Source organism: Bos mutus, chromosome 15 (genome assembly GCF_027580195.1).
Source record: "Bos mutus isolate GX-2022 chromosome 15, NWIPB_WYAK_1.1, whole genome shotgun sequence".
Lineage (NCBI taxonomy): Eukaryota > Metazoa > Chordata > Mammalia > Artiodactyla > Bovidae > Bos > Bos mutus.
The window spans coordinates 24,465,647-24,482,340 of NC_091631.1; the positions used below are offsets into that span (position 1 = coordinate 24,465,647).

Genomic DNA, 16,694 nt, shown 5'->3' on the forward strand with positions numbered 1-16,694 from the left:
CTTCCTTGTGCAAAAGCTTTTATGTTTAATTAGGTCCCATGTGTTTATTTTTGTTTTTATTTCCATTAAATAAAAGGTGGGTTATAAAGGATCTTGCTGTGATTTATGTCAGAGAGTGTTCTGCCTATGTTTTCCTCTAAGAGTTTTATAGTTTCTGGTCTTACATATAGATCTTTCATCCATTTTGAGTTTATTTTTGTGTATGGTTTTATAAAGTGTTCTTATTTCATTCTTTTACAGGTGGTTGACCAGTTTTCCCAGCACCACTTGTTAAAGAAATTGTGTTTGCACCATTGTATATTTTTGCCTCATTTGTCAAAGATAAGATGTCCATAGGTGTGTAGCTTTATCTCTGGGCTTTCTATTTTGTTCCATTGATCTATATTTCTGTCCTTGTGCCAGTACCATACTGTCTTGATGATTGTAGCTTTGTAGTATATTCTGAAGTCAGGCAGATTGATTCCTCCAGTTCCATTCTTCTTTCTCAAGATTGCTTTGGCTATTTGAGGTTTCTTTTTTTGTGTTTCCATATAAATTATGAAATTACTTGTTCTAGTTCTGTGAAAAATACCATTGGTAGCTTGATAGGAATTGCATTGAATTATAGATTACTTTGGGTAGTATACTCATTTTCACTATATTGATTCTTCCAATCCACAAACATGGTATATTTCTCCATCTATTTGTGTCATCTTTGATTTCTTTCATTGGTGTTTTATAGTTTTATATATATAGGTCTTTTGTTTCTTTAGGTAAATTTATTCCTGAGTATTTTATTCTTTTCATTGCAATGGTGAATGGGATTTTCCCTTAATTTATCTTTCTGTTTTCTCACTGTTAGCATATAGGAATGCAAGAGGTTTCTGTGTATTAATTTTATATCCTACAACTTTACTATATTCATTGATTAGCTCTAGTAAATTTCTGGTGGTGTCTTTAGGGTTTTCTAGGTAGAGGATCATGTCATCTGCAAACAGTGAGATTTTACTTCTTATTTTCCAATCTGGATTTCTTTTATTTTATTTTTTTTTCTTCTCTGACACCGTGGCTAGGATTTACAAAACTATGTCAAATAGTAGTGGTTGACCCCACTGCCTGACAGATGGAGTTACCATCTGTCAGGGAAGACTGTCTGTGAAGCAGGATTATCTAAGACCATCTACTCCCATCAGAGGATTCATCTTTCCTCTGATCTTCCTCCTTTTTTCTTATTTCTCCAAGTAAATCACTTTATAAATCCCCCTTTTGGCTGTCCATCATGATTATGATTGATCAACCTGTTTTGGGCTAGACACTTCTGTTCCTGTGTGCATGCGTGCTCAGTCATGTCCAACTCTTTGCAACCCCATGGACTGTAACCCACCAGGCTTCTCTGTCCATGGAATTTTCCAGGCATGAATTCTGGAGTGGGTTCCCCTTTTCTGTTCCAGGGCATCTTCCTGACCCAGGGATTGAACCCACATCTTTTATGTCTTCTGCTTTGGCAGGCAGGTTCTTTACCACTGGTGCCACTGGGGAAGCCCAGACACTTCCATCATGCCCTTTTGAAGTTAGAGCTTAGACACTCTGCTTCCTCCTTTATGAGCACATGGTTCTCTTCAGATACCTTCCCCCATCTTCTTTTTTTTTTTTTAATTAATTAATTTATTTTATTTTTATTTTTTTATTTTATTTATTTTTATTTTTATTTATTTTTTTTACCCTATCTTCTTTATTAATATTATCTGTTTTCATATGGTCATGAGACTATATCTAATTTGGGTCTGGAATTTTTTTTTCATCTAAATATTGAGGTTTGTATATGAAATATATCTGCTGAGTGTTGGTGTCTTCATCTCTAATGATACTTAACTAACCAGTAGATGATACATCACTTTTCCCCAAGTTTGCTGATCATCCTAGCTTCAGCAAACATTTTTACAGACCTGATTGGAATTAGGGTCAAAGTTGACCTGTCTTTTCACTGCCTTCCTTAGTTTTATTTAAAGAAAACTATCTGTCAGGTAGAAAAAATTTAGCCCACACTTAAAATCAATGTCTGAATGAGTAAAATCCTTTTCATGGCAATAATTCATTTCTGAGTCACCCTCAAGGATTTAATCAGGATTATAATATTATTCTTCAAGTAAGGGGAACTCATGCATAAGGCATGATCATGATGCTGTTACTCTCTTTGCTTTTATCCTTGCTCAGATGTTCTTTATTATGCCTTTACTATGTCCATGGCTCTTTATGTAGGAGGAGAAGGTGAGGGAAAGGACCTAACAGGATTTGAGTAGCCACAGTGTGCCAGGCACTGAGCTAAGCACAGCACTTACTTTTTTCCACTTATTCTTCACATCCCACAGCTGAGAGGTATTGCCTCTTTTACATATGGAAAAAGTGAGAGTCAGATAATTTATGGCACAAGTCAGGCTCACAGAGCAGAAAGTCAAAACCCCTCTGCTGATTCCAAAGCTGTTCTCCTTTTGTAACACTGTGCTGTTTTACAGGGGAAGCATGTTCTTGGCACACCACCCTCTTTCACTTCCTCTCCTAACAAATTCTAACAAAATTCTTTTGGAAAAATGTATATGCTTCCATTGTTATACCACAGCCTTGCATTTTAGTGTTACCAGTGAAATTATGTCCGTTTTCTGGACTTGCTCGCTTTCTGGTCCATATTTTGTAGTTTGACTTTGTTGTTGTTGTTTAGTGGCTGAGTCATATCTGACTCTTCTGTGACCCCATGGATGGTAGCCCACCAGGCTCCTCTGTCTATGGGATTCTCCAGGCAACAATAGTGGAGTAGGTTGCCATTTCTTTCTTCAGGGGATCTTCCCGACACAAGGAATGAACCCATATCTTCTGCATTGGCAGGTGGGTTCTTTATCACTGAGCCAGTTTGTCTCAGGGATAATTATAAATCTAGGGTGGAACTATTGGTAAAGGGGTCCACTGGGATGTGAGTTCGATCTTGTAGGATGGAGAGGTGAAGTTAGGCCAGGCAGAAGAATAGAGTAAGTGATTGGGGAAACAAGCAGAATATGGACAAAGGTAAGAATCCACACAATCTCTTCATGAAAGTGAAAGTGGAGAGTGAAAAAGTTGGCTTAAAGCTCAACATTCAGAAAACGAAGATCATGGCATCTGGTCCCATCACTTCATGGGAAATAGATGGGGAAACAGTGGAAACAGTGTCAGACTTTATTTTTTTGGACTCCAAAATCACTGCAGATGGTGACTGCATGAAATTCAAAGATGCTTACTCCTTGGAAGAAAATTTATGACCAACCAAGATAACATATTCAAAAGCAGAGACATTACTTTGCCAACAAAGGTCCGTCTAGTCAAGGCTATGGTTTTTACAGTGGTCATGTATGGATGTGAGAGTTGGACTGTGAAGAAAGCTGAGCGCCGAAGAATTGATGCTTTTGAACTGTGGTGTTGGAGAAGACCCTTGAGAGTCCTTTGGACTGCAAGGAGATCCAAGCAGTCCATTCTGAAGGAGATCAGCCCTGGGTGTTCTTTGGAAGGAATGATGCTAAAGCTGAAACTCCAATACTTTGGCCACCTCATGCGAAGAGTTGACTCATTGGAAAAGACTTTGATGCTGGGAGGGATTGGGGGCAGGAGGAGAAGGGGACGACAGAGGATGAGATGGCTGGATGGCATCACTGATTCAATGGACGTGAGTCTCAGTGAACTCTGGGAGTTGGTGATGGACAGGGAGGCCTGGCGTGCTGCGATTCATGGGGTTTCAAAGAGTCGGACACGACTGAGCTACTGAACTGAACTGAAGAATCCACATGCAGAAAACTAAGATCATGGCATCTGGTCCTATCACTTCATGGGAAATAGATGGGGAAACAGTGGAAACAGTGTCAGACTTTATTTTTGGGGGCTCCAAAATCACTGCAGATGGTGACTGCAGCCCTGAAACTAAAAGATGCTTACTCCTTGGAAGAAAAGTTATGACCAACCTAGATAGCATATTCAAAAGCAGAGACATTACTTTGCCAACAAAGGTCCATCTAGTCAAGGCTATGGTTTTTCCAGTAGTCATGTATGGATGTGAGAGTTGGACTGTGAAGAAAGCTGAGCACTGAAGAATTGATGCTTTTGAACTGTGGTGTTGGAGAAGACTCTTGAGAGTCCCTTGGACTGCAAGGAGATCCAACCAGTCCATTCTAAAGGAGATCAGTGTTGGGTGCTCTTTGGAAGGAATGATGCTAAAGCTGAAACTCCAGTACTTTGGCCACCTCATGCAAAGAGTTGACTCATTGGAAAAGACTCTGATGCTGGGAGGGATTGGGGGCAGGAGGAAAAGGGGACAACAGAGGATGAGATGGCTGGATGGTATCACTGACTCGATGGACGTGAGTTTGAGTGAACTCCGGGCGTTGTGATGGACAGGGAGGCCTGGCGTGCTGCAATTCATGGGGTTGCAAAGAGTCAGACACAACTGAGTGACTGGATTGAACTGAACTGAAGAATCCACATGCTTGTGGATGGGGCTCTAGATTGCAGGATGATTAGAAAGTCCCAGGGAAGACTTCGGACTGTATTGTGCTGCAGAGAATCACCAGGGCTGGGGGAGGGAAGATAATGATGGGCATCTGGAGGATAACCCTGCAGGGTTGTGCAAGCTGGGGGTGAACACAGAGGCCATGTTATTTCAGTAACTCAAGTATGAGATAACAAAAGGCTTTGACTAAGTGGTTAGCAAGAAGGACAAATTATACAATCTTTTTCACCTATAGCGTTTTGAATGTCAGTCTTCTCTGGGCAAACAGGCAATGAACATGGAAGCTTGATAGCTGATGGAAAAAAAAATAGGATTGTGCTTTTTTTTTTTCTTTTTCTGTAAACTGATATACTATTTAAGAAGGTCAAGAAGCCTCTCAAGGCTGTTCTCTATAGTTATCAGTATTTACAACTGCTTTCAAGGGAACCTTCTGAAGATGAAGTGAGGTCATATGTAAAGTGAGACATCGTTTTTCACTCAGTGTGGTGCTTTTCAAGGCTGTAAGCTGGTCCCATCTCCATTGTGCAGATAAAGATTTGGGAACAAGAAAGGTTAAGAAAATTGGTCAAGGTCACAGATCAAGCAAGACTTAGGTTCTAGAGTACTTTTAATTCAGTGCTATACTGTTCTTTTGATTCAAAGCAAAGTTACAGATTGGGAAAAATACAGAATTTTGAGCAAAAGGTTAAAGTTAAAGAAATCGTTGAATGGAATAGAGACTAAAAATTATTTAACTAATTTGCTCAGCTAGAAAGTAGGCAAATCAACAGAATGGGTGAACAGCAACATCAAAAGTCTTTCCAAAATCTTTTTTTTTTTCCTTATGGGGATAGAAAAATTTAAGAAGAAATTAAAACTAATTTTTTTCCATGGACATATTGAAAGTTTGGAACTGGAATCTTAAAGAAATTTAAGTATGATGAAGATATCTATTACTCCAAACTATGTTTTTTCCACTGTGTTCTGCCATCTTGAAGAACAAAGTAGAACCAGAAGTGAGAAGTAATAGTTTTTTAATCAGAATCAGTTGTCCTTTTTTTTTTTTTTTTTCCCAGTTGGTGAATCTCCTAATGTGTAGGCACTAGCAGAAATGACATTAAATTTATAACTTATGTGCCTATATGTAGGTTTGGTAAAGTGAAGCCAGCATACAAAACAATACAACTTTACTTCTTGAAATTGCCACAGTTTAGAATTTTCTTAATTTATAAATTCTAAATTTGCCATCCAATTGCCAATGTTACAAAACTTATTCCCACGCTGCAAGAAAAAGTAAGTCTTATTTGTGAGAAATGGAAGTTTTTCACTCATTGGAGAAAGCCCACTTTACTTTTTCCCTGTTTGAAAGAAAAGGGAAATAAAAGAAATAAATTTACTTTAGTGTAACTCTAGATAATTACTTTTCCAAGAATAAAGAAATTAGTATATTTTCCTTAACTTTTGATGTGGTAGGTATACTGAAAAATTATGAAAAGGGAATAGACTATAATAATTCTTCCTCAAAATAGATTTACTTTAGATTCTCAGAAATATCCTCAAACTTTTTCAAGGCTTTTAAAGATATCAACTTTTTGAAGACACGAGCTTTTCAAAGTCCTATTTTGCACTAACATTGGATGATGATATGATAGTTTATTTTATAAAGTTGTTAAATAATAAAAATGATTAAAAATATATAATTAATGTTTCTTACCTAAAAATTTTTAAAAAGTAATAGATGTAGTTCGTAGGACTTCTCCCCACCCTGTATTTTTGTAATGTGTCCAGCTTCAAAACAGACTTTATCTTTAATACTTTAATACATATCTCTGAGTATATGATTATGTGTTTTCTAGCTGGAAGTATGGATGGAGATGAAAAAAACATAAAAGAAAAAGGATCTGACCTAGAGTTTACAAGTAGAACCCCAAACTAGGCAGATGGCTGTGGAAACAACCTCCAGCCTAGGGGCTTCTGTTGGGTATACAATACTGCAGGGTGCTTCTCAGGCTGTGAATCTCCCATCTTGGACTTACTGACTTACAGTCCACAGGGATATTAGAGCCTTCAGATATTATGCCCTCGTTTCTCAAGTGCAATGCAGAAACTGAGTGTGATAACAAATGATATGTGATTCAGAAAAGAACAGGACATATTGAAAGACATTACTATGGCACAGAGAAAAAGGGCAGCAAAATATGCATTTGTAAACTTACAAGCATTTAAGATACCTGTATTTATTTCATCGAAGCCCCAAACACATTTCTCTGAAACTTGGTAGGTTCATTTCACATATGTCAGGCAAAATAGAGACTTTCTTCTTAAACATACGAAGACTTTGGGCCATTCTCCCACCTGTGCACCAGAGTGTGGGCCTGAGTGACTTGTACTAGGTCCTTCTTGGAAAGGCAATATATTTGGCAATGTGACACAGTGGCTTGATTGCTCTGATGCATCTGTTTTAACAGAGCTCTTCTGAAGCCATTCTGACTGGTAGTTCATACAGTTGGAATGTTCTAAGATAGCTTGGAAAAAAAAACCTCCCAGTCCTTTTCATAATTACCAAGTAATAAGTGAAACAGATACCTTCATTCCATCCCCGACTTGCCCTGCTAATTCCCACCTCTGGGGGTTTATGAATGGATGAAGGATGGGGCAACGTTTAGGGATATGGATGAACTATTATGTGGGAATTGGGCATATTTGTTGTGTACATTACTTGTTCATTTTTAAAAAAGATAATAATTTTTGCTTTTGGGGCAAATTTCTATAAAAATAGGCTGTGTACCAAACCAACTCTATTCTTTGCACTATAATAAAAATCTTCATCTTCAGGGACGCATATGGCCCTCTATTAGAAAGGGGGAGCTCTGTTTTTTTTTTTTAACCATATGCAAAATCACCACGGTGAAGTCTCTCAGTTGTGTCCGACTCTTAGCAACCCCAAGGACTGCAGCCTACCAGCCTCCTCCGCCCATGAGATTTTCCAGGCAAGAGTACTGGAGTGGGGTGCCATCGCCTTCTCCTGGTAGGCTGCAGTCCATGGGGTCACTAAGAGTTGGACATGACTGAGCGACTTCACTTTCACTTTTCACTTTTCACTTTCATGCATTGGAGAAGGAAATGGCAACCCACTCCAGTGTTCTTGCCTGGAGAACCCCAGGGACGGTGGAGCCTGATGGGCTACCGTCTTGGGTCGCACAGAGTCGGAAATGACTGAAGCGACTTAGCAGCAGCAGCAGCATAGCTACTTGAGAGTTTTCAGTTCCTCTTGCGGCATATTCCTTTTGAAACAAAGAAGGGAGTCATAGCTATGGACTGCAGAAGGGTTGTAATCTGATAAAGTACACAGGTGAAGTCTTGCTCTGATAGAAGAGGGACATATGGAAATGAAGGGAAATATTCTTTTCTGACTGTGCTGTGTACTTAGTTTCTGGATTGCTGACAAAACTGAGCAGATTGCTTCTATGGAATAAAGATTTTCTTCAAATTAACACCTTTTAAATCTCAATTTGCGATAACAAATATTACTGCTGTCAGAGAGTAATACACAAATATTCCAGTACCAATTCAAGGAGATAGCTAGGAAAACAAGCATTCATTCTGCCACCACATGTTAATAAAAAGAACAGATATTTAGGTTCATATACAAAAGATCACATTATGCACTGATTCTTTTCTATTTTAGTCCTATCAGTTTTATTTTGGGAATTTTGCATCTTAAAGTTAGTCCCCCAAAATGAGTATATAATCATGCCAATTTCTCATGAAAGCTAAAAAGCAATTTCAGAAAAATTCTTCATATTTCCAATGTTTTATTAAAATCTTCACTTATGTCCATCTATTTGGAAACATTCACATGCTAGGCTTGGATTTAAATGGATAAAGATTAGAGGGCCAGACCCTCCTGTCCTCCAGGTTAATATCTATTTTTCTTGAGTACAAATACTATCCCTGTGCTCTCTGCTACTTTCCTAGTTTAAGTTCTTAATGATTCATACAGGATGACTTCTAGATCATACTATGGTTACCCTGCTCCTGAGCATTCCCCACACCAATCCATCCAGCCCAGATGACCATGACCAAGATTTTTCTACATCACAGATCTGATCTCTTCACCCTCTTTAATTTAAGATAAATACAAACCAAGAACCAAAGGGGTACACTGGAAGAGGGAAGGGTAGAATGCATTAAGAACAAAAGGAAGCTAAGGAGACATTCACAATCTCATAGGCACTTGAGAAATTATATGTGTTTGGTAAAAATCATCCTAAATGTAAATGCATCCTAAAAATGAAAATGTAAAATGCATCCTAAAAAAATAGATAAAGCCATCTTCTTCTTAAACTTATAAACAATCATTTCTCTGGCCTTATAAGAAGAGAATCAGCCTGAAAAACTAACAGAAGGAAAAATACTTGACCTTGGTGCTAAGCAAACTTTCTTGCCTTAGGGTTTAGGGTTGAGCCTCTTAGTAGGGCACTTAAGCCACTTCCTTCTTAGTTGCCTAACAATTGTAACTTCATCTATATTAAACTAATTGCAGTTTCCTAAACCAACGTGCTCTATTATACTTCTTTGCTCTTTTCTCTGTTGAGAATTTCCTTACTTTCTATCTTTGTCAAACAAATGGATTCCTCAAAACCCAGTTCAAGTATTACGTCTTATTTGAGTCACATTTTCTTATCTCTTCAGAGTCCTTCTGCATTCTAATAAATCTTCTATGCACGTCTTCATGTACTTAAAATAATGTACTATACTTATTTGTTTCCATGGCTGATGTCCCCTCCTAGGTGGGATAAATCTTCTAGGGAAGAATCCATGTTTTTCTAAAAAAAATTTTAACTGGAATATAATTGCTTTGTAATATTGTACTGGTTTCTCCTGTACAACAATGTGAATCAGCTCTAAGTATATATATATCCTCTCCCTCTTGGGCCTCCCTCTCAACCCTCTAGGTCATCACAGATCACCTAGTTGAGCTCCCTGTGCTATACAGCAGCTTCCCACTAGCTATCTATTTTACACATGGTAGTGTATATATGTCAATGCTACTCTTGCAATTCATCCCACTCTCTACTTCCCACTGAGTCCACAAGTCCTTTCTCTACGTCTGCGTCTCTACTGTTGTTCAGTTGCTCAGTTGTGTTCGACTCTTTTGTGACCCCATGGACTTCAGCACCCCAGGCTTCCCTGTCCTTCACCATCTCCCAGAGATTACTCAAACTCATGTCCATTGAGTTGGTGATGCCATCCAACCATCTCATCCTCTGTCATTACCTTGTCTTCCTGCCTTCAGTGTTTCCCAGCATCAGGGTCTTTTCTAATGAGTCAGCTCTTTGCATCAGGTGGCCAAAGTTTCTATTGCTGTCCTGCAATATGTCTTTTTAAAACTTGTTATTTCCTTACAGTTTTCAGCACAAGATAGGTGCAATTGAATAGAAATGTATGAGAGAATGATTGTTATCCATGTTTCCCAGCTGTGACTGTCCCATGACAAGAGCTTTTTCTGGTGGATGGTCTTTCCATTTCTGAGTGCAACATCTAATGCCAAGGGAAAATCAAGGAAAAGTAATCTGCATCTTGACATCAGATTTTAAAAGTCTTTCTTCACTCTAAGGAAAGAGCAACAGAGGAAACACTGCCCCTGAGTACCAAAAACAAAGCTCTTTCACAAATGTAACTGAGTCTGTTTACTTGTTCTGAGTATGAATGTTTGAAAATATGCAATGGCAGGGAAATAAGGTGCCAAATTCTACAGGCAAAAAGCCACAGAAGCAATATTTCAAAAATGGTCCATTAATTTCTTCTTTTACCTACCAACCACACAGCTTGAGAATATATTTTAAAAATCTGATCTTGTTTTAAACCATTAAAATAGTTTCCATTGTCTAAATAACAGCCAGTTCTCCTTATATGATTTCTGATTGCAGCCTGTCCGTGTGACCTGTTTTTTCCACTGTTGAACTGAAAGTAGTATCATTTCCATCCTGCTACTGCCTGACAGTACTGAGAAATGCAAGCTATAAAACTGCGCTTGTCAAGAAATATTAATGGAGGGGGTGGCCGTATCCTTTTACAATGCTTAAAAGCTTAAGCTGTAATAATAAAAAGTTGGCTTTTATTCCCTGAGATCATCAAAAGAACTTGAAGGAAATGAAAGTAAAATCCAATGGGATTACAAAATTAAGGCAGAGTTAAGGAAAAATATTTTGAGTACCAGAAGAAATCTAAAATAAATAATAAAAAAAAATACACTTGTGATATTGCTATTTGACCCAGACAGTTTCCATTCAGTTATGTAATTGGAGACTCTTTGAAGAATCTAACCGTGAACTCACTGGGGGAAGGCAGGAAAAGCATCTTTCCTTGGATATCCATCTGGATTCCACCAGCTAGCTTGACTAGATAAAGAGGAAAATGGGTTTCTGATGGTTTAGACAGAAAGCACTGGAGCAAAACTTTGTCAGTTGTCAGAATGGTAAGATTAAGGGATGGAGGCCTGTCCTTGAACAGGAAGGGGACCACATCACACCCTATCGATAACCATGGGTCCAGGTGAAGCTGTAGTAGTATCTCCGCACCTAGGACACTGTTGTAAGTCTAGCACTGAAAACCATGCAGAGTCACCATACATGTTTGAGAATTTCAGATCTGAAAGCAGTAAGGTAAAAATCTGTGTCTTGGTATATGACCCAGAATCCCCAGAAGAGATGTGTTACAAAATCTAATAAGGCTGATCAGTGGCCCAAAGGGACAGTGGTCCAATATATCTGGTTAACAGTGGAAAAGAATGTTCAAGGAAACTTACCTTGTTAGTGTATTTGTGCAAGTCAAGATTCTAGTAAATACATTAGAATCAGCTTGTTCTCAAAATCGCCTTTGACCACATCATCTTATGATACAAATCTTCAAAATATGCAGAGAATAAAATTGTAATGGCTTCCCAGGTGACTCAGTGGTAAAGAATCCACCTGCCAGTGCAGGAGCCTCAGGAGATGCAGGTTCAATCCCTGGCTCAAGAAGATCCCCTGGAGCAAGAAATGGCAACCCACTCCAGTATTCTTGCTGGGATAATCTCAGGGACAGAGGAGCCTGGTGGGCTACAGCCCATGACATTGCAAAGAGATGGGCACAACTGAGCATGCACAAAGTATTACTACTTCCCCCTTCTCCCCAGCACTTCTGATTGAGTTGTATTATTGTATATCTCTGAAAAGTCGTATTTAAAAAATAACTTTCTATCTTATTAAGTGCTTATTTGGTATCTCAGATCAAGATTAAAACCTTCTTCATAGAGAACAGATTCATAGTTGCTACAAGGGAGAGGGGATTCGAGGAAAGATGGAGTAGGAGTTTGCGGTTAACAAATTCAAACTATTATATGTAGAATGGATAAGCAAAAGAGCCTACTGGACAGCACAGGGAACTATATCAACATCCTGTGATAAACAATAATGGAAAAGAACATAATAAAAGTGTATTTATATGTCTAACTGAATCATTTTGCTGGACAGCAGAAATTAACACATTGTAAATCAACTGTATTTCAATAAAAAAGAAAAAAGACTGAAAGGAAGGTTTTTGTTTTTTTTTTAAAGAATGAAGTCTTCCTTTTTGACTGAATCTGTCTAGTGGAGATTTTCTGAATATTTCTGTGGTCACAGATTCCCTTGAGACTCATATAAACTCTCCCCAAGCAATTTGCTGTGCACAAGCCTGACACACACACTCACATGCACATTCAATGCTGTGTATACTATTTCATGAGGTTCACGGATCACATAATTTTATCTGTGGACGCCAGTTTAGAAATATCTGCCTTGTTGATCTTGTGTTTTTCTGGCCTCAGACAAAACTGTTAAGGAACAAGTGTGCCTTTGATTCATCCTGCTTCTTTGCAGGGAGACTTATGGAGTGCCTGTGAGTGAAAGTTTTCGTGTTAGATGACAAGGATACAAATTTGCTAAATTTCTTTTCTTTTGAGGTAGAAAATTCCAAGTTCTAGAATGTCTAGACCTGCTCTATGTTTCTTTCTATCTCTACTTGCATGATCTGTGTGGTAAATCATTAAACATTCCACATAAATTACAATAATATTTTAACCAGGGTACAAGGGTTTTAATTTGCTTCTGAGCAAATTTTTTTACCATATGAGGTTTAAAGGTTAAAATCTGAAAACCGTAGCAAGGTTACCTGGCAAAAACAATTCTTTCTGGAGTTTTTCTCTGGCCTGCTGTGAAAAGCATCTTTTCTTCAGCCAATCAGCTCCATATTCACTGCAATGGTCATTTGGCCACATGATATGAACCTTATAACACAGAAAGCAAATATCACATAAACATATATTATACTTCTATGTACTTTGGTTCTCTGCTATTGCTGTTTCTGAAAGTTATTTAAGGTTATCAGAGAATCAAATTAGCTCTTGCTTTTTTTTCCTTCTGTTTTTTAACTTATATACTTACAAGCATAGAATAAACTTTTGGCAAAGGAAGAAACTGAACACCAAGGAGATACACCTGAGGTCTGAAGCCCTTTAAATATTACACAAGAAACAAAACCTGGCTAGATCTGAAGTTCTTGTTTTATATTCTTAAAACCCGTGGTCCCTGAACTTTCTGTGATGACTTGAGGTCAGAGATCAATTAAGATTCCTGCCAAGAATATCAGAAATAGTAATGATGATGTTGAGGTAGATAATAATAGGAGGAATAGCACCATTTTGAGTGCCTACTATACAAGGAGCACTATCAACATAACTCACTTAGTCTTCATACAACTTGTGGGGGAAGCTATAACTAATATTCACATTTTCAGGTGAGGCAAGTAAGAGGAAATAACATGGTTATAATCCCACAGCTAGCAAGCAGTGAACTCTGGCAGTAAAGTCCTTGATTCAAGATGAAGACAGAGGTGGGGTAGATAACCTTGCTGGTCACACTTCCTCTTCTGATAACCATCCTAGCAAATTTGGAAGAGAGAAACAGGCTGGGGCCATGTCTGCTTTGTGGTTTTGAGAGCTGAGCTGTCAGGAATCCCATACGAAGTCTTTTACGTCTACTCACGAATTTGACTAAAAATATTAATCAATACAAGTTTTTGAGTGCTCACTGTATGCCAACCACATGCTAACATTTTACCCACATTATCTCATTCAGTCTTCACATCATCTCTAGGAACAAATCTTGTTAGTATCCTTCATTTCTAGATGAGTAAACTGAGGTAGGGAGCATGCCTTGTATTAGAGAAATAGTTTGATTGTACCTTCAAGGCTGCCACTCACTGAAGGAATAATGAGCAACTTTGTATATTTAATTAAAGATAATAGCAGTAGTAATAAAATAGTAATAATAATAGCAGAAGCTTTCCCTTAGTGAGCATGCTGACTTCGCACCAAGCACTATGCAGTCTTGTTTTTTTTTATACATGGCTCAGTATTAAAGAATCTGCCTCCCAATGCAGGAGACACAAGAGATGTGGATTTGATCCCTGGGTCAGGAAGATACCCTGGAGTAGGAAATGGCAACTTACTCCAGTATTCTTGCCTAGAAAATTCCATGGACAGAGAAGCCTAGTGGGCTATAGTCCATGGGGTTGCTAAGACATGACTAATTGAGCACATCCCTGACTCTGATATATAATATATACATATATTAAATACAATATAATTCATCATTCGAATTATTTGAGTCTAGACCTTTTATTTAAGTTGAGAGAGCAGGGAGAGATAATTTGGAGATAGTTACCTTTTTCCTGTCAAACATCAAGTCTTTGATCCCAACGTACACATCAAGAGCTTCGATAAGAAGTTTCCGTGCTTTTGCCGAATCAAGGTAGCAGTCGGGACACTGACAGTTGTCCCGGAGCCACACAGCCGGGTAGATAGAGTCTGTACCATCCTGCCAGATGATTCGCATCAAGTGAGCTCCATCCAGCACTTCTGCCTTTTGGATGACGCAGCCCATGTTTCTAGTCCTTGGGGATAAACCTTGTCAGCTACCTGCTATGACAAATCAGTGTTAAAAGGACTCTCAGGAGGATCAGGTCTGAACTTGACTTCTAACAATTCAAATGGACTCTGGCTTCTGCTATTTGCTGGGGTTTGTGGTTTCACTTATCTGTGCTGGGACCTTTGTTCTGATGAGAGTATTTCATGAGCTGTAAACAGAAACACAGTGACTAAAAGTAAACAAAATAAATGCTCTGTCATGATCCAGAGAGAAAGAATTCCTTGTTTTCTCATAGCACTTAAAAAAAATAAGTTCAGAACCAATGACACAGGCACTTTTAAGCTTGCATAAAAGCTCTGGAATTTTTTTAAGAGAGAAAAATACTCCACAAATTGAAAGTGTAACTGTCACACCTGTGCTATTTTAACTGATGCCCAAATTCGCTGCTGCTGCTGCTAAGTCACTTCAGTCGTATCCGACTCTGTGTGACCCCATAGACGGCAGCCCACCAGGCTCCCCCGTCCCTGGGATTCTCCAGGCAAGAACACTGGAGTGGGTTGCCATTTCCTTCTCCAATGCATGAAAGTGAAAAGTAAAAGTGAAGTCGCCCAGTCATGTCTGACCCTCAGCGACCCCATGGACTGCAGCCTACCAGGCTCCTCTGTCCATGGGATTTTCCAGGCAAGAGTACTGGAGTGGGCTGCCATTGCCTTCTCCGGCCCAAATTTGCTGGATCCAGCCAAATCAGGAACTTTCAAATCTCAGTTCCTAGACTCATTCTGCCCTCATTACTAGGGATGACTGTCAGGAAGCATTTAACAGGAGGCTTCCTGTGTGCTATTTTGGATCTGTCAGGAATCCTCTGTTCCTTTTTAATTCCTGAATATTCAGGAATTAGAGGAGAGGCAAGCCTCTCCCTGGGCTGAGGAATCCAGGCATATCCTTTGTTAGTTTTTCAACACGGTGATAAGTACCCTCTTCCTTCTTATGAACCATACGATAAAAGTGACTGTTTACAACTCTCTCTCTCTTTAATATGGATCGCCTATGTTTTGTAAGTCTGGAATTTTAATTGTTATCTTTTCTGAGAATAACTACCTTGTAAGACAGTATATATGCCCACACCATGTTGATTAAAACACCTTTGCTCAGTCAGAGCTTTGGTCCCCGTGTCTTGCTTTCTCTCTCTCTCTCAGGCTAATTCTTTGGAGCGCAGGGACCTGTCGTGCTCATTCTCCTGCCTAGGCTTCTAAGACCCTCCTGAGAAGGCGCACTGTGCCTTCACCCCCCTCAAGAGGGTGCCAGGTGCCTTCATGAGCGACACAAGCCCTGTGTCAAGGGCTTTATTGGTTTTCCATGTAAACCAAGGAATATCAGCCTCTTTCTCTCTCTCTTTTACTTTCTTATCATCAACTCCAGACCACCAGGTTCTGGTCCATTAAAGGACCTCAACAAGTGGTGCCCGAACAGGAGCCTGGTACACGTGGCAGATTCGGACAGAGTGACCTCAGTGGCCTATTGGGGCCGGTAAGTACTAAGATATGGGTAAAACGGCTGGAAACCCCATCACTTTTCTACTTTACTTAATCACTTACTTAAATTTCAGGGACCTAATGAAATGTATGCTGATTTTTTAGCTAGATTAGAAACTGCTATTTCCCGTACTGTAATTGGAGAAGAAGCCAGTAGGCAACTAGAGAAATTACTTGCTTATGAAAATGCAAATTAGGAATGTCAAAAAGCTATAGCTCCAATTTGTGAGACAGAGACTATTATTGATTATTTGAAGGCTTGTTGCAATCTAAAATCAGAAACTCAAAAGATGCAAATGCTAGCTGAAACAACGGTTGCTGCCTTAAGAAAGAGAAATGAAGGATGATTTACATGTGGAAATAAGAACCATTTAAAAAGGGATTTCCCTAAAAAAGCTAAAAAAAAAAAAACCCCAAAAATCTGCCCTTGCTGCCATAGAGATATGCATTGGGCCAAAGACTGTAAGTCTAAATTTAACACTGAAGGAAAGCCTATTCCAGAAAACTCCAAGTAGGGACCCCCCAGATCCCCTTCAACAAAAACCAGGGACAAATTTCATCTTTTCCCTGAAACCCTCAACATCTGGCAGTGCTGCCGTTGATACACCAGCTTTGTTTTTAGAGAATATGAGGTTAAAGAGCTCTATTTAAATTCAAATTCACGTGAACTGAAAAGTATTCAATATTAAATATAATGTTTATTTAAATATAAATATAATTTAA

The 16,694-nt window shown here is 38.8% G+C and overlaps 1 protein-coding gene across 1 annotated transcript in view; it reads right to left on the reverse strand.

Moving 5' to 3' along the window:
* BBOX1 (gamma-butyrobetaine hydroxylase 1) overlaps window positions 1–14,564 on the reverse strand; it is a 66,261-nt gene extending 51,697 nt beyond the window's left edge. Inside the window, exons 1-2 of the mRNA XM_005890664.2 lie at window positions 14,236–14,564; window positions 12,683–12,797 (exon numbers count right to left, since the gene is read on the reverse strand). Of these exons, the coding sequence (XP_005890726.1) occupies window positions 12,683–12,797; window positions 14,236–14,454 (334 nt within the window). The 5' untranslated portion in view covers window positions 14,455–14,564. The remainder of the gene's footprint in view (window positions 1–12,682; window positions 12,798–14,235) is intronic.
* Between the last annotated feature and the right edge of the window lie 2,130 nt (window positions 14,565–16,694).